The sequence below is a fragment of the Pistacia vera genome, unplaced genomic scaffold (genome assembly GCF_008641045.1).
Source record: "Pistacia vera cultivar Batoury unplaced genomic scaffold, PisVer_v2 Contig145, whole genome shotgun sequence".
Taxonomy (NCBI): Eukaryota; Viridiplantae; Streptophyta; class Magnoliopsida; order Sapindales; family Anacardiaceae; genus Pistacia; species Pistacia vera.
In genome coordinates, this window is record NW_022195521.1 from 497,812 (window position 1) to 523,471 (window position 25,660).

The following is a 25,660-nucleotide window of genomic DNA, read 5'->3' on the forward strand; positions in this document are numbered from 1 at the left end:
AAGCACTCTACGGCCGCGATCCGCCCACTCTTCTCCGCTTCACCGACTACCCATCACTGGTTGAAGAAGTCAATCAGCAGATGGCTGATCGTAACGCCATATTGGACAAGCTGAAAAATAACCTGAGCAATGCCCAGAACCATATGAAATCACAGGCAGATGCCCATCATCGGGATGTTAACTTTCAGCCAGGAGACCAGGTGTTTTTGAAGCTTCAGCCTTGCCGCTTCAAGTCCCTGACTTCTAAACTCAATGAAAAGTTAAGTCCTCGTTTTTATGGACCATTTCCCATTTTGGAAAAAATTGGACAGGTTGCATATAAACTGGAGCTGCCTTCAACAGCCAAAATTCATCCTGTTTTTCACGTATCTCAGCTCAAGAGCAATCTGCACAGCTCGGTTCCTATCCAACCTCTACCACCCTGCCTCACGGAGGATATGGAGCTGCAGGTTCAATCAGAATCTGTCTTGGCCGTCCGCACACTAGTGAATGGCTCTCAGGAAGTCCTTATTAAGTGGAAGGATTTAGCCCCATTTGAAGCAACCTGGGAGTTGGCCGATACCATCACTCTTCAATTTCCTCAGTTTCACCTTGAGGACAAAGTGACTCTTCAAGGTAGGGGTATTGATAGACCACCCATCAAGAAGGTTTACCAGCACAGAGGGCACAAGGGTAAAAAGCCACTAACAGATTTGGTTGGAATTGGAGAAGCATGCGTTAGTGGAGAGAGGCTAACAGAATTGAAGAAACCTGCTTGAGTGGAGAGAAGCTGGAGGCATGTGACGTGTGAACCAATTAGTTAGAAGGGAATAGAAGTTGTTAGCTGATTCATGTATAAAAGGGAGAGCCTTTGGTTGAAAAGTCAGGATTTGTAAAGTGTGAATCAAGGAGGTCCCTAGCTCCTCGAACTGCTGGGTCTTATCTGCTGTTATTTTCTTTCATTTCATTTCCTGGAATATTGCTCTGTTATTTACCATTTTCAGTTCTTAATATCAATCTGATTAAATCCATCCAAATCTGTCTTGTGAAAACACTTGAGAATTGGTGCATTGTCTGATTTATTGGTTGCTTGTTGTTTGTTAATCCTGGGGTTTTATCAGAATCTAAATACAAATCTAACTTGCCATAATCTAACTGAAAGAAAGGGAAAAGTTCTAGGATATGAATAAAATAACGTCTGTTAAATAGTATAGAAAACCATGTCGAGCAACTATTGTTTAAACACTGACAAACACAAAACAAGAAGCATATCAAGGAAAAAGAATTTATCCTAACATACATCCTCTACCCCTCCCCTCCCAAAAAAAAAAAAGGCGAATCAAATGGAGAGTAATCTGTGCAAGACTTTCAAAAGAAATAAAATATAGACCTGATCATGGTGTTAATTAGAGACACACCTGGAAAATCAAGCATGATGCCAAGATTAAATGTGCAGGTATCATTAAGTTACGCCTGAAAGCCTGAAAACAAGTAAAAGTATACTTAGTTATAGAACTAATCTCCATAGAAGAAAAAATGTCTGGAAATACACTTAACACTCTGCTGATTCCATAAGATTTGCATAAGATCAACACAAAATTTGCAGAAACTATGTATACAAAAAAGATCAATGTTGAGAACTATAAACATTCAAATGATTCCATGAGTTACGGAAATGAGCTTAAAATCAAGTACCAACAATGCATAAACCATTTATAACTTAATAAGACTAACTTCAAAGGAGCAGAACTTTCACCTGAGGAGTGTAAATTGCTGCCAATATAGCAGCAATATAATTTACCAGCAGAAGTCCAGAACCAAGGAATGCAATGTTTCTAACTCCAAGCTTTGTTGCTAAAGTTGATATTTGAAATCTGTAAACAACTATGAAAAAATAAGAAGTGTCTCAAATCTAAAAAAAATGGGGACAGGGTTAGTTCAAAACATTCAAGAGATGGATAACAAAATTAGGAATTTGAAGGCTTATTGAGGGAATATCAAGATAAATTGCTATAAACTGGAATCTCATATATCATTCAAAGTTGGTGCTTTAAGCATTCAAGGGGAATCTAATGCATAAAACACAGGAAGGTAAACATAAACAAGATATCAGCTAGCTTCAAAAGTAGAATAAAATCAAATACATTGACATAATTAGGCCTGCAACTCACTTGCGATCTCCCTCTACATCTGGAAGATCTTTTGTAACAGCAATGACCAATGCGAACAATGTCACAAATGTTGTAATAAAAGCCACAGGTGCACTGCAGGTAGAAATTGAAGAGAAAAAATTACAATTCTTGTTAACAGTTCGAACAAGTATAGACATATTCCACAATAAAAAGTTAAATATAGCCTGTTCATGTAAATGGAAGGATATACTCTAAGACCCCTAGCCAGTGGCATCAATTTGTGGGGATCAGAAAGGTTTCAAGGTAAACAAAGTCAAACTCTAAATAATGGCTCAGGCTACCAGCTTAAGTGGATGGAGTGGAATTATGGGGGTACCGCACTAATTATTTTAAGTTTGGTTGATTATTTTTCCATCATAGTCACTATGAAAAATCAGCATGCTAGCAGGTACCTATGACCTCTGTTTTAAAAACCGGACCGGACCGGGACCCGACAGCTTCTGCGGTCCGGTTCAGGTCTTAGGGGGATTTTTGTAATATTTCAAAACTATAAGGGTTAAATTGTAATTTTATAGTGATGTTTTAGAGATATGTCAAAAGTTTAGGGATTAATTGGTAATTCTCTGGGGCATTTTTTAACTAAATAAAAATTTTAGGGACTAATTTGAACTTTTTTAGGGGAATTTTTATAATATATTAAAATTTGAAGGATTAATATGTAATTTTTAAAAAATAAAATTGTCGCTGACGTTAGGGCTGTGCAAAAAAATCCGATATCCGATCCTAATCCGCTCCGCTCCGCTCCGGAAAATTCGGATATCCGGACATTCGGATCGGATACGGATCGGAATTTAGCAAAATCCGAATATTCGGATCAGATACCGGATCGGGATTATTAAAAAACCGGATATCCGTATCCGATCCGGATTTTGCTAAACTACGTCGTTTTAAGTTTTCAAAATTAAATTCACCCTAAGTCCCTAACAGTGCTAACACTAAGTCACTAAGACACTAACACTCTAACAGTCTGTCTAAGTGTCTATACTCCAACTCTCCAAGTCTCCAACGAAAAATACAATAGTCTCACTAGTCACTACTCTGACTCTCTGTCTCAGACTCTAACACGAACCCTAAACAGTAAACACTCAGTATCTCTCTCGCTCGAATCGAACACGAACACGCAGTCTCGCACTCTCGCTCACGCATAGTTGTCATCGTCAGTCGCACAGCCTCTCAGTCTCTCACAGTCGTCATCGTCAGTCGCACAGCCTCTCAGTCTCTCACAGTCGTCATCGTCAGTCGCACAGCCTCTCAGTCTCTCACAGTCGTCATCGTCAGTCGCACAGTCTCTTAGTCTCTCACAGAGTCACAGTTTCACTCTTTCAGACCATATCGCGTCTGTCGTCTCAATCTCTCACTGTCTCTCTTGCTCAAAGCCTGAAACACGCACAGCCTTAAGCCTTTCACTCTCTCAGACCAGAATCAGTGAATCACCAGATCTCATCTCAATCTCACTCTGTCTCTCTCGCTCAACTCTCTGACTCTCTCGGTCTCTCTCGCTCGAATACGCACAGACAAATCCTTGTTTGGTAGAGCATCTGTGATAATTGACTCTTAGATTGAATAGAAACCCGACCCTTCAATCATTTCCTTCCTCTCACCACAAGCCCTCCTGGTGACAATTTCTGATCACCGGATTCAAGAGTGGGGTGTGGGTCGGCTAAAGGAAGAAGATTCTTTCGGAAACAAAGGTGAAAGCATGAAAGCGTAACTTCTAATTTCTTTTTTTTTTATGTGTTGGTTCTATATAATGTTTGATTAGAGACCAAGTTAAGGGTAACTTCTAATTTCCAAGAATTTTAGTTCCATTCGTAACCCATATTTGATATTTGTTTAATTCTTTTGTTAAATGGGAATTTCAACAAACTTGGAAGACTAATTCATACCTTATTTTCAAACTGTACTACAGTGATTGCTATTGACCCTGAATTATTACACTACTGAAATATAGTCAAGGGAAATGTGTAGCTTAGAGTGTTGTATTGAAGAGAAAAATGTCGTGAATTACTGAAATTGAATTGTTGTGTTGATGTGGGCAGAGGAGGGTGGTGTATCATCTAAGATTTCTCTTTGCAATAATTATTGTTGTTATTTTTCATTGTTTGACATAATATTTTTCCTTTTGTGCAGTGATGAATTGGAGCACCTTCACCTTGGTCTTTCTACGTGGGGTGGCAACTGGCAAGGGACAAGACTTGATGGTCAATCTAGCATTTACTTGAAAAGTCCCCTTGTTTTTCTCTTGCTGTCTTTTTGATGTAAATGCCACAGGAGCATTTCTGATTGCAGTGCTGCTTAGTGCAATAGTGCTTATGTTTGTACTTTGTAGTAGTTTATAGTTCATTGAAACTGTTTGCATCTTAGATTATTATTATTATTGTTCACTTTGATGTTGTTCTTATGAAATGTGACACATTCTAACTGCTTATGTTTGTAGTTCATTGAACGCCCAATGAAATGAAGGATTGAATTATTTGGTTTTAAATTTTAATAAGGAAATCTTAAAATTCGGATAAAATTCGGATATCCGATTATCCGATCTGAATAATCGGATATCAGGATAACCGGATATCCACATAATTCAGATCGAATTCGGATCAACAAATAGCTTAATCCAAAAATTCGGATCGGATCAAAAAATGCCCTATTCGGATCGGATATCCGGATTTGCACAGCCCTAGCTGCCGTCATCGATCCAACCGGTTGGACCGGCTGACCTGTGACCCAAGTAGCAAAACGGGTTGCCATTTGGTCCGGGTTTTAAAACAATGCCTATGACACCCTAATTGAGCCAAATGTTAACAATGACCATTAATTCAATCAATTATGAACCAATATGTAATGAATGATAACTTACTTCCATTCAAATGAGAGTCCAAGGGCAGCTCTTGTGGCGTAATATACACCAAAATTAAGAAGAAAGCCCCTTACCTGAAGAAGTTATATTTTGTTAGTTTCTTGTCTAACAAACTAACTTTCTAGAGACACATGTGGCAGTAACAATCAATGTAAAAGAGCAATAAAATTATACAGATCACTAAACAATTCTTACACAAACTAAAGTGATTCTTAATATTTATAATAGTAGCATAAGATGATAACCTTTTTTGTTTGACAACTATTCTTTAATCAAATAAAACTAACTTTCAGACGGTCAGAGACACAGACAAATACAACATTCAATTCATCTAGTTTATCTATCACAGCTTTTAATGGCGTTATATTGTCCTTATAACACTTAAGAGATTTTTTTCTAGGCTTGTACTAGACATATTATCATTTCATAATGTGAACTAAAAACCCATTTTCTTCATTATTATCAGTTCAGAAATTATGATTCTGATTTCAATTTTAGAAGCAACCTGGCATTCCAAAGGAAATGCAAATCAAAACCAAAACATTTGATAGGTTTCTAATACTGTGCTGGACCCTTTTGTATAGACTTAAGCTCTTACATCAAGTGTTAACTTAATATGGTATGAGAGCTAAGTTAACCAAGTGGCCTTGTGTTTGAATCCCCCAATGCATTATTTCAATGTTCATAAGCTGCGTTAGTGATGGCGGTTGTGTTAAATCTACATTCCTTGCATGTGAAAGGGTGAGTCAGAGCTTATGTATTATTGTCAGACTCTTATATATCAACCTTGCTGTTTAGGTAAAATAGTAACTTAATAACATTCAAGTGGTGGGTCATCAAATTGCAATTGGTCGTGGAGGACAAGGCAAACTACCATAAAATTAATTTCTGAGATTTGGAGGTGAGGAAGGTGAAAATAAACCATACCGTTGCAATTATAAGAAATGCAGCCACAGGAAATCTCTTCATTCTAAGTGGAGGAACAGAATAGATGGTTCCCAGAAAAAGGCCAAGAGAGTATAAGGAAGTGATGAATGGGCCAAAGTTTAATCCAACAATCAAGAGACCAGTCACAGCAAAAAATATCACCAATGACCATGCAGATTGCACTGAAAGATCCCCAGCAGCTATTGGTAAGTAAGGTTTGTTTACTCTGCATAGAGAAAACAAATATTTTTGCTGCACACATTTATCATAAATAATCAAATACATAATAGACAGAATCTTGGATTCAACTACTCATACTTCTATAAGAAGTTTAACTTCAAAGTTTACTTTGACGACTTAACATACTTAAACAATGCACCACTGTACCACATGATATTTTAAAACAGTGAATTATAAAACAAATACAGACCATGAGTTAAGACCTTAGGCCATGTAATATGTTCAGACCATGGGATGTTATTGAGAAAACCTTTATCTAGAACTTGTTGGTTTTAAGAATTAGCTTCACTGAATGGATATAAATCATCTGACCTAAATGATGGATATCAACCACTAATCGTCTGAATCCAATGTGCTGAGTCCTAACCACAAGATATGAGCAGTCCAGTTCAAAAGCTCAGAAACCCAGATTTGATTTTAAGTCTACATTTAAGTCGTTTCATGCAAGTTTTACAAGTAATCAAAGAATTTTACATATTATTTCACCACATACTTGTCAATGCCAACATCGTAGATCTGATTGATGCCAACTATAAAACCATTCCCACAAATTAGAGCCACGAGACCAGAGAATGCCTTCAACAGCAGTGACCATTTAATTAGGTTTGAGTTTTCAATCAATGCTCTCCCTACCAAAGCACTGTCAACATAAAAATAAGGTAATCCTGCAACATCCAACCAAAATTAATTTACCAATACTGCTAGTGCATTTGTAACTTGAGTACTTACACTGATCCTAAAGCAGTTCCACGTATAGTATGGGGCCTAAGAAATCTCCAGCATGCATCTTTGAAAGCTGACACTTTGTTCAGCACTGGATCAGATCCAGCTGCTCCAATATCAGATGAGGCCTAGCAGCATCCACTTTCACATTAATGCCATAGATAGACCAAGGAATATCAGAGACCAAGGTGAATAAAAATCAAATACAACATGTTGATTTCACCATTCCAACCCTTGATAACATGTCAGGGTAAGTCGGTGACCACAAAATGAAATTGTAATCAGCCACCTCTCATTTATAACAATAACAATTTTGTCTCAGTAAGTAGAACTTCAACACGTGAACAATTCTACCTCAAACATATACTTATAATAAAATTAATCCAACAATCCAAGGCAATTATTTAGTCGACTTTTCGTGCATGGATGACGCGCCCGTCCCATCTAAGACTTTGACTCATCCGGAGTTCCCACTGAAGCTAGTTAAGTAAATTAGCATTCTCATTTATATTAACCATTATCTCTCAGTGAGCTGAACTTCAACACATTAACAATTCTAACTTAAAAAAATACTTATAAATATAATTAATCCAACACTCTAGGCAAGTTAATGAACACACCAAAAACAAGAACAAAACCAGAAAAAAATTCTTTTCAACCACCGAAACTCAAACATAAAGTCATAAACAAGCAAAACACGAGCTTGATTCATCAATAAGAAGAAAAAAAAACATACCCAGATGGAGTTACGCCTCTGGGATCGTTTTGGTGCATGTTTAGAGCCAATTCTGCTACTGTACAGCCCAAGTGAAGGCCCTTTCTCGGAGCATTTCAGCAGCAACTCAAAGGATTTGCACTTGGGCTTAACGGGTATCTTAGTTTGGATTGAATAAGTATTGCAGGGAGCAGTTACCGCTGAAATTGTTAAAGAAGATGAGTGTGAGAGTGAGAGCTCCATGAAGTGGACAGAGGGAGGAAGAGAAGGGAGGGAGAGAGCGGTGTGGACCGTGTGGTTAGAAAATTTTGGATTTTTTATGTTTAAGTTGTTTTACTAAAGCACCCCTCTAGTTTAAAAAAATTAACATGACTCCCTTGTGTTTGAATTCAGTATACATCTACGAGTAATGTTATGTTAACAACTGAATTATACAACTAAATTATATAACATTACAACTAGACAAAAAATAAAGGATAAAATAGTCATTTTACATATATGTAATTTTTACCTGATTGTATGACTCAGTTATAAGCAAAACATTATTATACATCTACATAAAGATACTTATTACATATCTCTTACAATTGAGTCATACAATCAAACAAAAATTGCATAAAATTCATGTAAAATGACTACTCTGTCTTTTGTTTTTTATCTAATTGTATGACTTAGTTGTAAGCATAACATTTTTCTATCACATATATATCGATTTTTTCTTTAAATCCAATATTTTTAGAAAAATAAATGTTTTTAATAATTGAAAAATCTTGCCAATTCATATTTGCTTTCACTAATTGAGATCAAAATTAGTGGACCGTCAAACTCTATAATTTGAAAGTAGATAATACATTCAAAAGGTTTTGAATTTAATTTCTTCGGTTAGTAATAAGGGTGACCATTTGATATTTTATTCGATCGCTAACTTCTGGTTGAAACACGCAAGCTGGCTGAAACATCCCTGGTTATAAGTATTTAAATTTTAAAACCAAGCCATCAAATCCTACTATTTCTAGAAAACGTAATGACCATAACTTATAAGAGCAAATCATAGACTTAACCGTTTAATTAACCCCTTGTAATCATAATGGTACATTATATATAAATGGACTTTAATTTTTTTTTAAAGTATTTTTAATAATTTGTACTAAAAAAATGTTAATAGTTTTAATTATGTTTGCAACGGTGGATCGATATCTTGATCCTTTTAATTCTGTAAAACAAAAAACAGAAATCTGCCCAACAATGTTAACGGACCAGAACAAAAGGCCCAAAAGAATGGGGTCAACATTCAACTTAAAAGAAGAAAAAGTAAGATAATCCGACGGTTAAAAAAGCCATATTGAAAGCGTACACTTCCATCAACTATGAGTACAATCACACCACATCTAAACTGCTTCTTATATGAAAACTTCTTTCAATTGACCAAAACACCCAAACCCAACAAATCAACCATCTGGGCAAAACCGTCATTTAAGCTTCCTCCGCCTATATAAAATGCCATCAATCTAGGGTTTTTCTCCCCCATTGGAAGAAGAACTGCACAAGAATTAGCAGCCGCTTCTACAGCCTTTCTGTCTACTCACCTCTTCTCTCAGGTTCGCTTCCCTCCCCTTGGGTTCCTTCTCTGCTGTTCTCTTTCCATCACACTATAGCTTTTGTTCACCGTCGTTTTGAGCCTGTTTTAACATGATTTACGCGTCGTTTATCATATTTTCTCGTTTATTTGCCTGTTTTAATTTTAATTAAATTTATATGTTATATAGACTGTATGTTGCTGTGATTTAATTGTCTAAGATCTGTTTGGCTGCTGAGAACCTTGTTTATAATTTCTGTTCGTGAGAGAATTTTGCCTGTTTGAAGATAATTAAATTTACTAGTATTAGACTTATAAACGCACTTAGTTGTATATGTGAATGTTTGTTTGGCTGCTGAGAAAATAATGAATGAATTTTAAGATTTAAAGCTTTTTGAAAAGAATGCATGGAGAAATAGGCTGCTGATATTCTTGTTTTTAGTCTCTCTTTGTGGAGGAAAACATTGCTTTGGTGTTGGTAATTAAATTTACTAATATTAAACTTATATAAACGTTATCTGTATGTGCGAATGATTTGTTTGGCTGCCCAGAAATGTCACTGAAAGGAAAAAAAAAAAAAAAAACAAGCAGGGAATGAAATTTGAGATTTAAAGCTTATTCTGAAGAATATGTCGAGAAAGGGACTCCTTTTTTTATAGTCTGATCTTCTGGACTACTCGCTTAGAGAACTAGACATTTCGGGCTGGCGGCCTGTCCGTAGAATCTTCTAGATGCAAGAAACTTGTGTTTACTATAATTGGCTTTGCTTATTAATCTGACGGGAGCCTATCAGGTGCTTAGAATAGTCAAATTATTTCTAGGTTTCTGATATTAGTTTGATGCAGTTCCTTTTGTGTGGATTGCAAATTTGGCGACAGAAATACGGAAATAGGAGTTTAGGTTACCGAATTGTAGGAAGTAGTTTAGTTTGTTAATCTTAGTTGTGCTTATGACTTTTTGGTTTGACTTGTTGTGTTTTGTGCGGTGATTTTAAATGATTTTGTTTTGCTAAACTGTTGTCATTTTTGTATCCAGAATGGATTCTGCAATTAAGCATGCTGTGGTGGTGAAAGTCATGGGACGTACAGGTTCAAGAGGGCAGGTGACTCAGGTTAGAGTCAAATTTTTGGATGATCAGAATCGGTTCATCATGAGGAACGTGAAGGGACCCGTGAGAGAAGGTGATATCCTCACTCTGCTCGAGTCCGAGAGAGAAGCTAGGAGGTTGCGTTGATTCGGTCATCTGTCCAACTCTGGTCATACTATCTTTCTTACAGATTTTTGGCGACGACTAGGGTTGTGACTGTTGTTTTAGTATCTAGTGGAAATGGCAATGTTTTTGAGTTCTGCAACTTAATATTTTCTACAAGTTTTCGTATTAAAGACCTGATTTTGAAGATGTGGGTTATATTTATTGGACGACTAGTAATCTTATGAAATTGACTTGATTTTGGCTTAAATATATTGCCTTGCTTTCTGCAAATGCAAATTTGTTATTGCATAGATTATGCTTGTTGAGTATTCATTATTGGATGGGAAATATATTTATATTGTTCTTGATAAAATAGTTGCCGTTGAGAAAATTTATGTAGGCCTTATTTAAATGATTTCACAATGAGTGTAATATTATTGAATAGAAAGGTTAACTTGTCAAAATTGACAAAATTCCACCAAAGACCTAGGTTATAATGTTTTTTCCTTTACCCAAAATAAATATGTAAAAGCACCTTAAATAAATTAATAAACAAGTTACAATAAATTAAAAAAAAAAAAATAATACTCTTATGCAAGTAGAAGAAGACATAAAAGGATCACAAAATAATAGTAACAAGATCTAGAACAGCTTGCTAATTGGGGTGATCAATAGAACGGTTATCAAGTTTTTAACTTCAAAGCCCCAAGGGCATGGCCACTCTGCTCACTGGAAGAAAAAAAAAAAAAAAAAAAACAAAAATGGACATCTAGGACAATTTTGCAAAATAATAGTGTTACGTGAAATTAAGAAATCTCTTCTAATTTATTTTTATTTTTATTGTCATTTTATAAATACATATACAGATACATGAAGGGGTTTTAATTATATTTCTTTGGAGAATACACATTAAGATCATTTATTTATTTTTTAAAATTATTAATTGTTTTTTTAATATTTTTCGAGTGTTTATAAATTTTAATCTCAAAAAGCCTTTTTTTGTTTTTTAAATTATTCACACTCCGAAATGGTCACATGATTACATGAAGATTTTTATAGTTTTACTTTGAGCTAAAAATTGCTAAATCTTACTATAAACTCATCTATTAATTATTAGACATGGTTTTAATAATTGACCTGAGGTGAAACCTATTTATTTGTTTTTTTTTTTATTTTTTTGTTTTATTTGTTTTTTTTATTTATTTTTTCTTTTTTTTTTTTTTTTTTTAATTTTTTTAATTCTATTAATTTTTCCCTTAAAATTTTGTTTTAATTCTTTTTTGTTTTTAATCTAGTAAACACATCTTAAGTGCAAATCAGCTATTAGTTAATCTCCCAATTATGTTCTTATAAAATAATTTCATATTAATAGTATATATTATTTAAAAAATAAATTATCACGTAATTTGTAATATCATTTGTAACATTTGTAAAAATTGACATAAAAGTTAGGGTATATAAAAAATAATCTCCTTAATTTTAATTAAAATAGAAAAATCTCTTGATTATAGTAATCACAAATAATTTCCTATTTATAAGTTCCATATGTTAAATTAAACTATTGAAAATTATTAAGTGAAAAATATTAATTATAATAACATTTATTAAGGCAATGCCTGATATAACTAGGTTTATGTAAAATCCTCAGGTCGACCAATGAATAAAGCACTAAATAGTCCGCATGTACCCGAGCACACCCGATCATACCCAAACCCTAGTGATTCTTAAAAGGCGAAACCCTAAGTCCTTCATTTTTCACTCGCCCGTGAGAGCTTCATTGTGAGCAGCCGCACCTTCAAAAATCCTAATTCTCTCTACCTCTTACTCCGTCCCGGGAGCTCTCTGACTACAGGTCTTTCCCTCTCTGTCACTTTCTCTCCTTCTCTATATAAATCTCCGTCACTTTCTCTCTCATTGGACTGAGTTTTGTGTCGTTTTTTTACAGGTAAGATGGCAGCAACCGCTGTGGCACCGGTGCAACCGTCTCTGGACTCAAATCAGGCTCAGTACGATGTGAAGCTCTTCAACCGCTGGACCTTCGACGACGTTCAGGTTTCAAAATTAATCTCTTCTCATTTACGATTTGTAGAGAATTTGTTTTGCTTTGTTTTGTGATGTTTTGTCGATCTGTTTTGGTTTCACGAGGTTTTGTTGTGAAGAGGAATGTGATTTCGAATTGTAGGTTTTGTCGATCTGTTTTTGTGATGTTTTTAAGAACTTTATTCGATTGAATAGTCTTATTGGCCTCATCTTAGATCTTGTTGATTGAAAGATTTGTTTTTGACCAAATACGTATGAAGGACTGTGAAAGAGGTTAAATGAAAGTTGTGAAAATAAACAAATGTTTGTTTGAAGCTTCATGTTTTAAGAATAATCACGAGATTATGTTGATTATTACCGATGTGCTAATGAATTTCTTGGCTTTATGAGTAAATGTAAAGATTAGTTGTCGAATTTAGATATATCTGGATGACTATGACATTATAGTATTCAAGGTTTTTTAATTTGTTAGATTGACAGCATCCTTTTGGGTCTTCTATCAATAATAGTTTAGCAATGAAGTCATTGTATTCAGATACCATGTTGGATTAATGTGAAGAAATTGCTTGCTTAACATGTGAACCAACTTTTGAATTTACAGGCTTTTCGTTGTAAGTTGGACTGTATGATTTTATAACTAGCAATTGGTTTTCATTAATGTATCCGTTTCATATTTCCATGTAGGTTGTTGACATTTCATTGAATGATTACATTGGAGTCCAAGCTGCCAAGCATGCCACCTATGTGCCACACACTGCTGGTAGGTACTCTGTGAAGCGTTTCAGGAAGGCCCAGTGCCCAATCGTGGAGAGGCTTACAAACTCTCTCATGATGCACGGAAGAAACAATGGTAAGAAATTGATGGCTGTTAGGATTGTGAAGCACGCCATGGAAATTATTCACCTGTTGACTGACCAGAACCCAATCCAAGTTATTGTTGATGCTGTCATCAACAGGTATGGAAGTTGGGTTTACAGTTTTGTAGTTTATCTGAATTGCATTTCTTGTATGGATAATTGGGTGTTTGTGAATTTCTCAGTTTGCCCTTTTAGATGCTTGTCCTTGCCACTATACTGATCTAATGTTCTTTTCTTCTGTATCTATTACTACAGTGGTCCCCGTGAAGATGCTACCAGAATTGGATCAGCTGGTGTTGTTAGACGTCAGGCCGTTGATATTTCTCCATTGAGACGTGTAAACCAGGCCATCTATCTTCTTACTACTGGTGCTCGTGAATCAGCTTTCAGGAACATCAAGACAATTGCAGAGTGCCTTGCTGATGAACTTATTAATGCTGCAAAGGGTTCATCTAACAGGTAATCAAGGCCTAGATTACTAGTTTTTCTTTTCTGTATGTCAAATATTTTGTGGTGCGTTAAAACTGATTGTATGCCCTTGTATTTCCAGCTATGCTATCAAAAAGAAAGATGAAATCGAGAGAGTTGCTAAGGCCAACCGTTGAAGATTTGTTTTAGTATCTAGTGGAAATGGCAATGTTTTTGAGTTCTGCAACTTCATATTTTCTACAAGTTTTCGTATTAAAGACCTGATTTTGAAGATGTGGGTTATATTTAGGGGATGGCTAGTAATCTTTTTACTTATGAAATTGACTTGATTTTGGCTTAAATATATTGCCTTGCTTTCTGCAAATGCAAATGTGTTATTGCATAGATTATGCTCGTTGAGTATTCATTTTTGGATGGGAAATATATTTATATTGTTTTTGATAAAGTAGTTGCCGTTGAGAAAATTTATGTTGGCCTTTTTTAACTGATTTCACAATCAGTATTACATATTATTGAATAGAATTATAGAAAGGTTACTTTTCATATATAGTGAAGAAATCTAACACTCCTCAAAACTAATCAAGATTGACAAAAATTCACCAAGGACCTAGGTTATAATATTTTTCCCTTTACCCAAAATAAATATGTAAAAGTACCCTAAATAAATTAAAAAAAAAATACTCTTTTCTCTTATGCAAGCAGAAGAAGACATAAACGGATCACAAAATAGGAGTAACAAGATCTAGAACAGCAAAGGTTTTGATTTTGGTTTCCTTCGTATGCTAATTAGGTTGATCAGAGGGTTCATCGGATCCTTAACTTCAAAGCCCTAAGGGCATGGATACTCCTGCTCAAAACAAAAAAAAAAAAAAAAAAAAAAAAATCTAGGACATTTTTGCAAAATAATAGTGTTACGTGAAATTAATAAATCCTTTCTTATTTATTTTTATTGCCATTTTATAAATACATGTGTAAAGATACATGAAGGGGTTTTAATTATATTTCTTTGGAGAATACATATTAATAGGGGTGATCGGGTCTAGGTACCCTAAGATTTTTGAGGAAACCAGAACTGGTCGGTTCTTGAAATTAGGAACCGAAACTAGAACCGACCGGTTCTGGTTCCTTAATTGCTGGAATCAAAACCTGTGAAACAAGTTCTGGTTCCAGTTCTAGGTACCTTGGATAATTGCATTGGTCCCTGTAACTTTACAAAATGACAAAAAAATCTATAAAATTTACAAATACACCCCCATTTGTTTAAATATTCTATAACAATATAACTTTTTCCTTATTAATTAATTTCAATATTTCAAATAATTTTAATATATTGTGTAAGACTATATATTAAAATTATTCAAAGCTTCTTCATATCTAAAATCCAAAATGTTCGATATATAGTCTATGAAAAATTAAAATTGATTTGGGGATTTCATTTTTAGGTTTAGTTTAGGGGTAAAATTTGTTAAAACCCCCCAATGTTGTATACTAGTTTGTATAAACCCCGGTTCCTTGACAGGTACCCTGTTACTGATTCCTTGCAGGGTACCCTATTATTGGTTCCTAGCAGGGTACCCTATTATTGGTTCCTAGCAGGGTACCCTATTCCAGGTTTCGATTTCGGTTCCAGGTTTCGATTTCGGTTCCAGGTTCCGATTTCGGTTCCAGGTTCCGATTTTGGTTCCTGAAATGAAGGAACCAAAACTGTAACCAGAACTAGAACCGAGGGGTCTCGATTCCTATTTTTCAGAATCAGAACCTACTCTGTAAGGGGCGGTTCCAGATCCTACCCGGAATAGGGCTCAAGTATTCACCAGTTCTAGGTAAAACCTATTTTCATGCTCACTCCTACATATTAAGATCATTTATTTATTTATTTATATTATTAATTGTTTTTTTAATACTTTTCAAGTGTTTTTAATCTCAACAAACATTTTTTTTCTAAAGTTATTCACACTTGGGTCTGTTGGGAGTTTTTTTTTTTCCACTAGTTTTGAAGTGTTCTAAAACCATTACTTGCCAGATTTTTTATGTACTAGTTTTGACTGGCTCCAAAACCCCCCATAACCAGTATGATGTATTTTTAAGGGGTTTATAAAACACCCTTGTTGATACAGAATTCTACACCAACTAGTGGGATCTGATCGACCTTGTCGGGATCAGAACGGATGTGTGCGTGATTACGAGTAATCAGCGATGAGTGAATGATAACGCCATAAAGTAAATGACAAAGAGAACTTTTAAAGTGGTTCGGCAAGGTTAACAACCTACGTCCACTGTGTTTTTTGTATATGTTGTGAGAGATAACAATTTAGTTTTTATCCAAAATTCGTATCCCCCTCCTCATCGTTTTAAGGGGTTTATATACAAGATTTACATAAAGGAAGACCCAAATTAAGGGGATTACAAATGGTTTGAATCATAATTCTAATATCCTTGCGATTGGGCGCTATGATCGTGCAACGACAACCGTTGATCCAGGCATTCCCGCTATATTTGGGATCTGAAGTAATCTGGAGATTGATTGATTAATTCCTCAGATTGTCCACGACTAGCTTGTGCTGGGTCGAGCTACAGCTCGATGAGCTTATGTTGGGTCGATCAATCATAATTGTCGAGATCATTCTGCATCGAGCTACATCCTCATGTTGACCCGAGCTTGGCAGAGAAACCACATAACACCTGCCCCCTAGTGTTCGATGCTCGTCTCGGGTTTCGAAGACTTATCACTTGATTTTATGCCAAGCTCGACTTCAACAATGAGTCTCTGAGTGCATGCTCGATCAGGCTTCCACAATCGACCTTACGTCTGGTCGACGTTCATCATAGTTGGACATTATTACATGTGCCACCTATCAAAACTCAGAATACAAAAAGTTAGGGCATAAATGTAATTTTTGCGTGGTTGTGTCGCATTAAATGCGACAGCTTTTGTCAGCTACGTTTCATCGCGCGTGGGCGATAACAACTGTTCACGGGTGAAGTTGAGGCGTAGTGCGACGACGGTTATCATTGTAATCAATCTAATGGTTTGTTGCACCTCATGGATGGTCGACACGTGGCCACGTTTAAAAGCTAAGATTGCTCAATGAATGAAAGGCTAAGATCAGTTGTAAGTCAATGGTCGAGATTGAACTCTTCCATGCAAAAATCACTATAAAAGGTGGCGAATATCGTCAGAACAGCCATTCTGAAAGTTCTTCCACCCTCTTGCTTTTCTTTGCCATTGCTCTTACATCGTCACAATGGTCTTTCTTACGAGTTATTAGCGCTCTTTTTTATTCTGATAAGACTTCTTTCTCTTCCTTGCTCATTTTTCTGACTTTTGTGCTAAGGGGTGGCTGCTGTAGTGGCCACATTGGATGTTTTAAGGTTTTAGTAAGGCTTTTCGGGTGTATTTCTAGCAGTCTCAGGTTTTAAAGATCGCGGTGGCTGCCAATGTCCTGAGTAGGTCGCGTGATTTCATTGTGTTGTGCGAGCTATTTCGGGTGCCTGAGATAGAAGCAAATGTGGAATGGTCGCCGAGTTGGTCAAGCTCTAACACATGTTCGCTTCTTTTTTCAAATACCCAAAGTCGAGTTACAACCATGTCCTCGTCTAGTAGTAGTACAATAGATCGAATGTTCGATTCACTGGTTGGCTCGGCAGCACCAGGGGATGCGTCCCCCGAGATATCTGAAGAGTTTGTCACCAGAAGCTTAGATCGCGACGCTGTGGGCTAGTTCGATCATGCTTCAATCCAACTGGCTCATTCCCTGTCATCTCTAGCTCACAGGCTACGAAAAGAGCCATAATCCTTGATCACCCTCGGGGATCTTAAACACATAAGGGCGACCTACGTGCCGCAGCTCAACCTAATGGTCCCGGGAGAACATTCTTGAAAGAATCCTCCAGCTGGATGGGTGGCAATTTTTGAAACTTTCCTCAAGTGTGGGGTATCCATTCCCCCACACCCTTTCATCGACAAAGTGTTGAGGTGATTCGACATCGCTCCTCTCCAATTGATGGCCAACTCTTACTTAATCATTATTGGGGTATACATCGTGAACATGATTGCTGAGCTAGGCGAGCCGTCCATCGAAGAGTTTGTCCACTTGTACAGGCTCAAAAAGGGGCAAGACCAGATGTACTACCTTTCCAAGGCGAGGAAAGTATGTTTCAACATGTTGGTCGATGTCCTGAAGAAGGTCCCACATTGGGATTCCCAATTCTTCTTCTATGAAGCCGGGACGAGCGGTGTCTTTGCTCTGGAAGCGAGTAAGGCCTTGGTCGCTAGTGTATGTGAGGACAAGTTTCGAGCTTTGCTTTATTATCTAACCGAATTACTTTCTATTGCAGTTAACGTTGAGTAGAATTATCTCCCCGCGGTGAGCTTGCAAAGGATGCATCGTTTCAGCTATCTTCCTAACAATTTACGCATTGTCCACGAGCTTCTTATGCTTCCTCACCTAAAGGCGTATGACTTTTGTAAGGACGAGGCCAGATTTTTAGTGTTTTTGGAAAAAAAAGGTATATTGTTGCTTGCTCGCATTTGATTTCCTGCGCAAATTGATCATTAACTCGTTTCCCTTTGTCCTTGTAGAAATGTGGGCCGAAAAGCCTTAAGAAGAAAATGGCAACCTTGACGGTTGCCCAGAAGGCACCAGCTGCTCCGGTGACAAAACAGCCCGTGGATGCTGCCGACACAAAATGCGTTGGAGCGAGCTTGTGGAGGGCCTAAGTGCGAAGAAATCTGCGACTGCCTCTAAGGCGGTTGGTGAGAAGAGTGCCACCGAGGCCCCCTAAGGGGCTAGCAAAGAAGACGTTCGAGCCAACTGAAGGCTCGAGAAAAGGTAAAGCACCTGAGTAGCAAGATGGCTTAAGGAATAAGAAAGTGACTGAGCATCATAGGCGCTCGAGCAAAGAGGTCACCACACAGGCTGGCAGCCTTTAGAAAAGCGCAGCCAAAAGCTTGGCCAAGAAAAAGCCCGCCCTTGCAAGTGTAACAACTACTCCATGGGGGAGTATACCTGGCTCGTCCAAGCCAAAGGATGGGGAGACGGGCAAAGCGACTGAGGCTGTTGTTGATGCTCTGATCGACCAACTCCTTAACCATATCGGTGTTGGGGCCGCGGTGGCCAGGGATTGTGTCACCTCGCAAACATTCACGACTGTTAATGACTCGACTCCCTCCCAGATATTAGCCTTAACCTGCACTACGCGGCTAAGGTACTGGTAGCGTGCTTCCCTTTTTTGAATGCTATTTTTGTTTCTTACTCGCTTCTCACCTTTTTGTTTTTAGGTTGGCATGGCGAGCCGACTCCTATATGAAAAATGTGGCCAAACCTTGGAGGGAACTCATAAGGGATGGATGTTGGTGGAGACAGTAAAGAATGATGCTTTGGCTAGGGCCGAGGTTGTGGAGAAAGAGAGGGAGGCTAGGCAAGTCGAGCTTGAACGCCTTAAGGAGGAAGTTACGGCCTTTAGGGTCAAGGAAAATGAGTTCCTTGACAAACTCAATGTGAGCGAGGTTGCTCGGGGTAAGGCTAAAGCTGAGGCAGCGAAGGCTGACCAGAGTTTGGTTCAACAGCGAGGAGCCAACAACAAGCTAAACTCTGAGCTTTCCTTGGCCCAGAAAGTAGCAGCGAGCTGGGAGGCCAATTTCAAGCAGACTTCGCTCGACCTTACCTAAGAAATGGTAGGTTGGCAAAATGCCGAAGCTGAGGCCAAGCAACTCAGGCTTAGGATTAAGGAGTTGAACGAGGCCATCACTACCTGATCTTGGGAGACGTCGGTCTTTCTTGTACAGAAATTATAGGAGGCTCATCTATCGATCAACTTTTCTTTCCTTCCGCGAGCTTATCAAAAAGAGGTTGAAAGAATGCAGGTCGAGGCTCAAGGGATGACCTATGTGTACTCGGATGACTTCAGGGATGACGGCGAGGGCCAGGAAGAGGTCGAGGAGGCTGGGCCCAAGCTAGAGGTCGAAGACCCGTTCCTCTGACCATACAGTCTTCCCGAGCGAGGTTCCCAAAAACGAGGTTGAAGATGAACGCTCTAGTCCCCCATCAGCCTAAAGAATCTTAGTCTTTTTGTTTATTTGTTTTTTTTTTTATTGCCTGAATGTAATTAAACTTTTAGTTAATGAAAGAACATTTTTCAACGTTTCTCTTTCGAGCAATGATTGTTTCATTTTTGTGGAGTCATTTAATTCGTCCTAATCGGACTTTGGGATCCAAATTTTGCTCCAAGTCATGCGTAGTTCGCTTCTTTAGGAGTTTTTCGAATTTTTTGCGAAAAATCTTTATGCGATGTTTGACATTGGTTTCAGACTCGTCATCCTTTTCGGGCTTTCGTCGTCAGCTTAAAGCCGATTTTTTCCGACGTACTTTTTTTTGGATTTTTCCAAGTTTAACTTCGTCGACCTGGGATTTTCAATCCTGATTTATGTCAGGAAATCTGATGCGACGATAAACTTCGATTTTAGACTTTACTGTCCCTTTCGAGTTCTTTGGTTGCCGGCTTAGAGCCGATTTCCTTCGACGTGTTTTTTTCTTGATTTCAAAACTCAAGTTTAACTTTGTCGATTTAGGATGTTTTATCCTCAAAGAGTTGGATTTTGGTATGGCTTTTTCAAGGTAAGTTGCCTTTCCTTGACTTTTGACTCTAAGTTTTCTTTTGGAATTTCATCGCTTAGGTCACGATTTATTGATCGTTAGTTAATTGCTAACGAACTAGAAAATGTAAATTATGAACAAAGTAAGTACTAAATAATACCTCTTTTATTGATCAAGTGTTTCGGCCGTAAACAACCTTACAACAAATGTAGTTCATAGAAATAAATAGAACTTGAGCTGCTTATTAGTAATACCTTCGCAAGTGCTCGGCGTTCCAAGCTTGCATTATTGCTTCGCTATTGAGGCATTCCAGGTGGAAAGATCCTGGTGTGACCTGGGTCCAAGTGCCCCCAAGTTCGGGTTTTGGGTATCCTAGATGACCTTCCTGAGAATCAGATTGCCCACTTCAAAGTCTATGTTTCTGACTTTGGTGTTGAAATTCTACTTGGCTGCTGTTGATAAGAGGCGAGCCTTAACTAAGACTTGGCCCAATGCTCTTTGATCAGGTCTAACCCTAGGCAGAGTAGGTCTTCGTTGGCTTCTTCGTCAAAGATTTCTTTTCAGAACGAACTGATTTGTACTTCGACTGGGACCATTGCTTCACATCCATACGATAAAAAAAAATGAGGTCTCGCCCGTCGAGCTCTTAGCAGTCGTTCTATAAAACCATAGAGCTTCCGGCAGCTTGTCAAACCACCTCCCTTTAAGGTCGTTGAGCTTCTTCTTTATGGTGTGCTTGATTACTTTGTTCATGACCTCTACTTGTCTATTGGCTTGAGGTCGGTAGACGGCTGTGAAACTCTTTTTGATATCGAGCCGCTTGTAGAAGGTCTTGAAATCTTCGTTGTCGAACTACTTCCCATTTTCGATTATTATTGTGTGGGGAATTCCAAACCAACAAATGATGCTTTTATAGGCAAAATCTTTCAGCCTGTTTGACGTTATCGTCGCCAATGGCTCAGCTTCTGCCCACTTGGTAAAGTAATCTATGGTAACAACTGCGAACTTAACGCCCTATTTTCCCTAAGGCAATGGGGCCAATAAGGTCGATGCCCCTGATCACGAATGGCCAAGGGCTTATCAGAATGGTCAATTCTTGCGGGGGACCTCGCAGAATATTTGCAAATCTCTAGCATTTATTATTAGAATAGATGCCCTAGAGCCAATCAATTATTGATTATTGTAGAATTGACTCTTTGTAATAATGTTCATTAATCAATAAAAGACATTTTATTCTATATCGCGTAAATCATTATTATTGCAATATGTATTGATATATGTCCTTAGAATAGTAGAACCATGACGAAGGTATCAAGTGTTTCAAATCTTGATAGTAACAACCCTATGAGCACATATGGTGGCCATTCTAGAAACGTCCGTAGCCCTAGTATTATTCTGAAGTAAAGGCACAGATAATACGGTAAGGCTATCATAGTGTTGAACGACCCTGTCGAAAGGTAGTGACTGATGTCACTTGTCAAGGTTGTTTGGTGACAACCTGGTGCAACACATGGGTGCTTGCTGTAGGCGGATATACCGCAGCAAGTTCACTGGACTGACCCACCAGAGGATTCCATATGGATGGTAACCCCAGTGTCTATGGAACAAATCCTCTAACGAATGGTGGTGTATGTGATCCTTAGACTTGAGATCACCGGAGAGCCTTGTGCACCGATTGGTGCAGTTTGACACTAGCCTAACGCAGTTCTATTCAGAGCTGTCAATACAGTGGTGATTGGCTGCATCAAGGAGTGTATGAAGACTATGGTGGATTGACAGAGGATTCATCACTCCCAGGTACAGGAGAAGTTATCTCATGGCGCAATTCAGTATATGACAATGACACTAAAACTGTGGCCACAGTGGGATTGAGTTGTTGCTCTATCCAGTTTATAATACAGGTCATTGGTTCAGAAACTGAATATATAATATCGAGAGTAACCGAAGGTTGACACTATTTCTATGCCTTCGTCTCGTCGAGATAACGGATGATGAAATGATCGAATTGTACGGTAACCGTATCATTGATAGGTAGTTACTTTGCTGAATCCGAATCTATCGGGTAGCCATGATGCCTTGCTAGCGGTCAATCTTGGTTTGTGTATTAGTGAGACGATTAATTGGTGTTAATCGCGATACTATACACTACCAGTATGATGAGGAGCCTATGGGTCACACATATAGAAGATAATTTAAGAGCTAGGAAGTTAGAAGGGCGTTTTCGTCTTTTTGGGCGAAAGGATATTTTGGTAATTTCACAGTGCAATTAAATTTGTTGAGGTCGTAGCCTTTTATTTAATTTGTTAAAAAAATTAAATAAGTGAAATTACATTTAAATATGTGTTTGCATATATTTAAATAAATTATCATTATTGTTAAATGTTAATATATATATATATATATATATTAAATATATATATTAATTGAAGATAATGATGAAATAAAATAAATATCTAATTGGGAGCATTTGGTAACATGAGGTGTTTGGGTTGGAGCCCAAGCCTATTCCCTAGGGGAATAGGGCAATTGAAATTTCACTATAAAAGAAAAGGTTTTAGTTGAAAAATGTTAGAGACTTTTCATTCATTCATTCTTTCATTGAAAAGGAGAATACACAACCCCAAAACTCTCTCACTCTCACGCCAGTTTTGCTTTTGCAAAGAATCAAAGTTTTCTTTGATTTTCTTTTTTTGTTCTTAAGGCTAAGGAGGATCTAGCAAATCCCTCCTTAGTTCTTTGCGATTGTCTTCGTGTGGACTATGTGGGTTCGATCCTACACTTGGGTTGGTAGCAAAAACGTTCATTGACAAATTTGGAGGAGCCTCCAAACGTGCATATGTTTCTTAAACCTTGAACTGATTTTTTTTCTGCAGATTTGATTATTTTGTATAAACTGTGATTTTTGTACCCAGATCTCGGTTCTAAGGAACGATCCATGTAGTTTATGTTTTTGTTTTCTGCTACGTAACTAGGTCATTCACTAACATCTATCACATCTGTGGACGTAGTCTACCACATCATCATAGACTGTTGGCCAATAGTATCCCTGTCGGAGCACCTTGTAAGCAAGAGATCTACCCCCTGTGTAGTTTTCACAAATACCCTCATGTATCTCTCTTAGAACATAATTTGCATCTTCGTGGTCAATGCATCGCAGCAATGGTACATTGAAACGTCGCTTCTCGCTTGTATAGTCTATCGTTGACGAACGTGTACCTAGCTGCTTTTGTGCGGAGTGTTCTAACTTTGGTTCTATCCTCTGGCAGTGTGTCGCCCTTTAAGTAGGCGATGACTACATCCATCCAGCTATACCTTTGACTTGTGGCTAACACCGGATCTTGTGAAGTGAATATGCTTGGGTTTGGGAGAAATTTAACCGAGATTGAATTGGCTTTCTCATTGTTCATTACAGAGGCCAGACGAGCTAGTGCATTTGCCTGTGAGTTTCTCTCCCCTGGGATCTGATGGATGGTAAAATATCTAAATTGTCTAAGCTCAGTCTCCACTTGCTGGAAGTAGGATGTCATCCTGTCTTTCTTTGTCTGGTATTCCCCGGTAACTTGATGGACCACGAGTTATGAATCACTATAGATTTTGATGGTCCTTGCCCCTATTTCCTTGGTGAGATGAAGACCTACGAGCAATGCCTCATATTCAGTTTCGTTATTGGAGGTGTTGAACCCGAAACTTACTGCGGCTCTGATTGGATCTCCCTCCGGACTTTCGAGCAAAAGGTCCATTCTTGCTCCATTCTCATTCGAGAAGTCATCTATATACAGAGTCCATAGCCATAAGTCGTCACTCTTTGGTTTTTGTTGCTTGATCTCTCCCGAGGTATCTACCTCTGGCGGGCTTGACTCGGCGTCTAGCTGATAAGAGTACTTAGATATAAAATCTGCCACGACTTGACCTTTGATCGACATCCTCGGGATGTACTTGATGTCGTGTTGACTCATCTCCATTGTCCACTAGATTAGTCTACCTGATGCCTACGGCTTCTACATTATTTTCTTCAAAGAGAAGTTTGTCAGCACATGGATGGAGTGTGCCTGGAAATAGGGCTGCAGCTTCCTGGCGGCAACAACAAGGGCATAGGCGAGCTTTTCCAACTCTAGGTACCTTGTCTCCTCGTCGAGCAGTCTCTGCTCACATAGTACACTGGTCATTGTATTCCTCCCTCTTTACTTACCAAGGCCGCACTGACAGTAGATTTGGACACTAACAAATACAGTAGTAGCGACTCGCCATGGGTGGGCTTTGACAACATAGGGGCTGTTCGAGGTGTTTCTTCAGCTCCTGGAAGGCTCTTTCATAGTCCGTTGTCCACTTGAAACCTTTCTTCCATTTCAAGGTCTCAAAAAATAGAAAGCACCTGTTCGTGGCTCGAGAAACGAACCTATTGAGCGCGACCATATGTCCAGTCAGACTTTATACCTGTTTAATGCCAGTTGGGCTTTTCATGTCGAGTAAGGCCTGAATCTTCTCCGAGTTCGCTTCTATTCCCCATTGGTTTACAAGGAAGCCTAGGAATTTCCTGGAGCTCACTCCGAAAGTACATTTTAATGGATTGATCTTCATTTGATACTTTCTGAGGATGTCAAACATTTCCCCCAAGTGCTCAATGACTTTCGACGACTTTTAATTTGACGAGCATGTTGTCAATGTATACTTCCATGGAATGGTCGATTTGATTGGCGAACATCTTGTTCACTAAGCGCTAGTAGGTTGCGCCAGCGTTCTTGAGGCCAAATAGCATAACGTTGTAACAATAAATTTCACGGTCAGTAATAAAAGAAGTATGCTCTTTGTCAGGCTGGTACATTAGGATCTGGTTATATCCTGAGTACGCATCCATAAAGTTAAGTAATGCGTTTCCCGCCATCGCATCTACAAGCTAGTTGAACCGTGGTAGCGAAAAGCTGTCTTTCGGACAAGCTTTGTTTAGATCCGTGAAGTTGATGCAAGTTCGCCACTTGCCATTCAGCTTTTTGACTAAGACTAGGTTAGCGAGCCTGTCTGGGTACCTGACTTCCCTAATGAAGTTGATTTCTAGGAGTTTGTCGACTTCATCTTTGAGCGTTTGAGAGCGCTCTACATCCATGACCCTTCTTTTTTATCTTATGGGCCGAGCCTGTAACGACTTCTTTCTACTATCATATTCATATAATATATTAATGAAAACACAAGTATACTTATCAAAATAGTTGGGCCCAAAAATTTTCTTTTCTTAATATATACATTCTTTACATAGTACAGTATCATTAGTACAAAAAGACTCTCAAAATAGTGGACAATGTCATCAAGTCTCCTCGCTTACCGACGTCCATCCGACCATGT

At 38.0% G+C, this 25,660-nt stretch overlaps 3 protein-coding genes across 3 annotated transcripts; 2 read left to right on the forward strand and 1 right to left on the reverse strand.

Annotated features, from left to right (window-relative positions):
- Positions 1-966: 966 nt before the first annotated feature.
- LOC116123782 (homogentisate solanesyltransferase, chloroplastic-like) lies at positions 967-7,919 on the reverse strand. Its single transcript, XM_031409513.1, has 9 exons — positions 7,655-7,919; positions 6,925-7,046; positions 6,689-6,835; positions 5,956-6,181; positions 5,029-5,102; positions 2,151-2,243; positions 1,736-1,853; positions 1,398-1,460; positions 967-1,134 (listed from the first exon to the last, which is right to left on the reverse strand). The coding sequence occupies exons 1-9, from the start codon at positions 7,874-7,876 to the stop codon at positions 967-969; spliced, it is 1,233 nt and encodes a 410-aa protein (XP_031265373.1). The 5' UTR covers positions 7,877-7,919.
- A 1,162-nt stretch (positions 7,920-9,081) lies between these two features.
- On the forward strand, positions 9,082-10,673 carry LOC116123804 (40S ribosomal protein S28). Its single transcript, XM_031409533.1, has 2 exons — positions 9,082-9,231; positions 10,245-10,673. The coding sequence occupies exon 2, from the start codon at positions 10,246-10,248 to the stop codon at positions 10,441-10,443; it is 198 nt and encodes a 65-aa protein (XP_031265393.1). The 5' UTR covers positions 9,082-9,231; position 10,245; the 3' UTR covers positions 10,444-10,673.
- Positions 10,674-12,090: 1,417 nt separating this feature from the next.
- On the forward strand, positions 12,091-14,068 carry LOC116123803 (40S ribosomal protein S5-like). The gene is made up of 5 exons (XM_031409532.1): positions 12,091-12,253; positions 12,347-12,453; positions 13,126-13,397; positions 13,554-13,757; positions 13,849-14,068. The coding sequence occupies exons 2-5, from the start codon at positions 12,352-12,354 to the stop codon at positions 13,901-13,903; spliced, it is 633 nt and encodes a 210-aa protein (XP_031265392.1). The 5' UTR covers positions 12,091-12,253; positions 12,347-12,351; the 3' UTR covers positions 13,904-14,068.
- Positions 14,069-25,660: the final 11,592 nt, after the last annotated feature.

Excerpts from the sequence above, each read along its gene's own strand:
- LOC116123803 (XM_031409532.1), top strand. The coding sequence starts at position 12,352 with ATGGCAGCAACCGCTGTGGCACCGGTGCAACCGTCTCTGGACTCAAAT. Across the intron at positions 12,454-13,125 it reads GGACCTTCGACGACGTTCAG|GTTGTTGACATTTCATTGAA; the intron begins GTTTCAAAATTA and ends ATTTCCATGTAG. Across the intron at positions 13,398-13,553 it reads GTTGATGCTGTCATCAACAG|TGGTCCCCGTGAAGATGCTA; the intron begins GTATGGAAGTTG and ends CTATTACTACAG.
- LOC116123804 (XM_031409533.1), top strand. The coding sequence starts at position 10,246 with ATGGATTCTGCAATTAAGCATGCTGTGGTGGTGAAAGTCATGGGACGT.
- LOC116123782 (XM_031409513.1), bottom strand. The coding sequence starts at position 7,876 with ATGGAGCTCTCACTCTCACACTCATCTTCTTTAACAATTTCAGCGGTA. Across the intron at positions 6,836-6,924 it reads GGAACTGCTTTAGGATCAGT|TGCTTTGGTAGGGAGAGCAT; the intron begins GTAAGTACTCAA and ends TTATGTTGACAG. Across the intron at positions 1,461-1,735 it reads CAGCAATTTACACTCCTCAG|GCTTTCAGGCGTAACTTAAT; the intron begins GTGAAAGTTCTG and ends ACTTGTTTTCAG.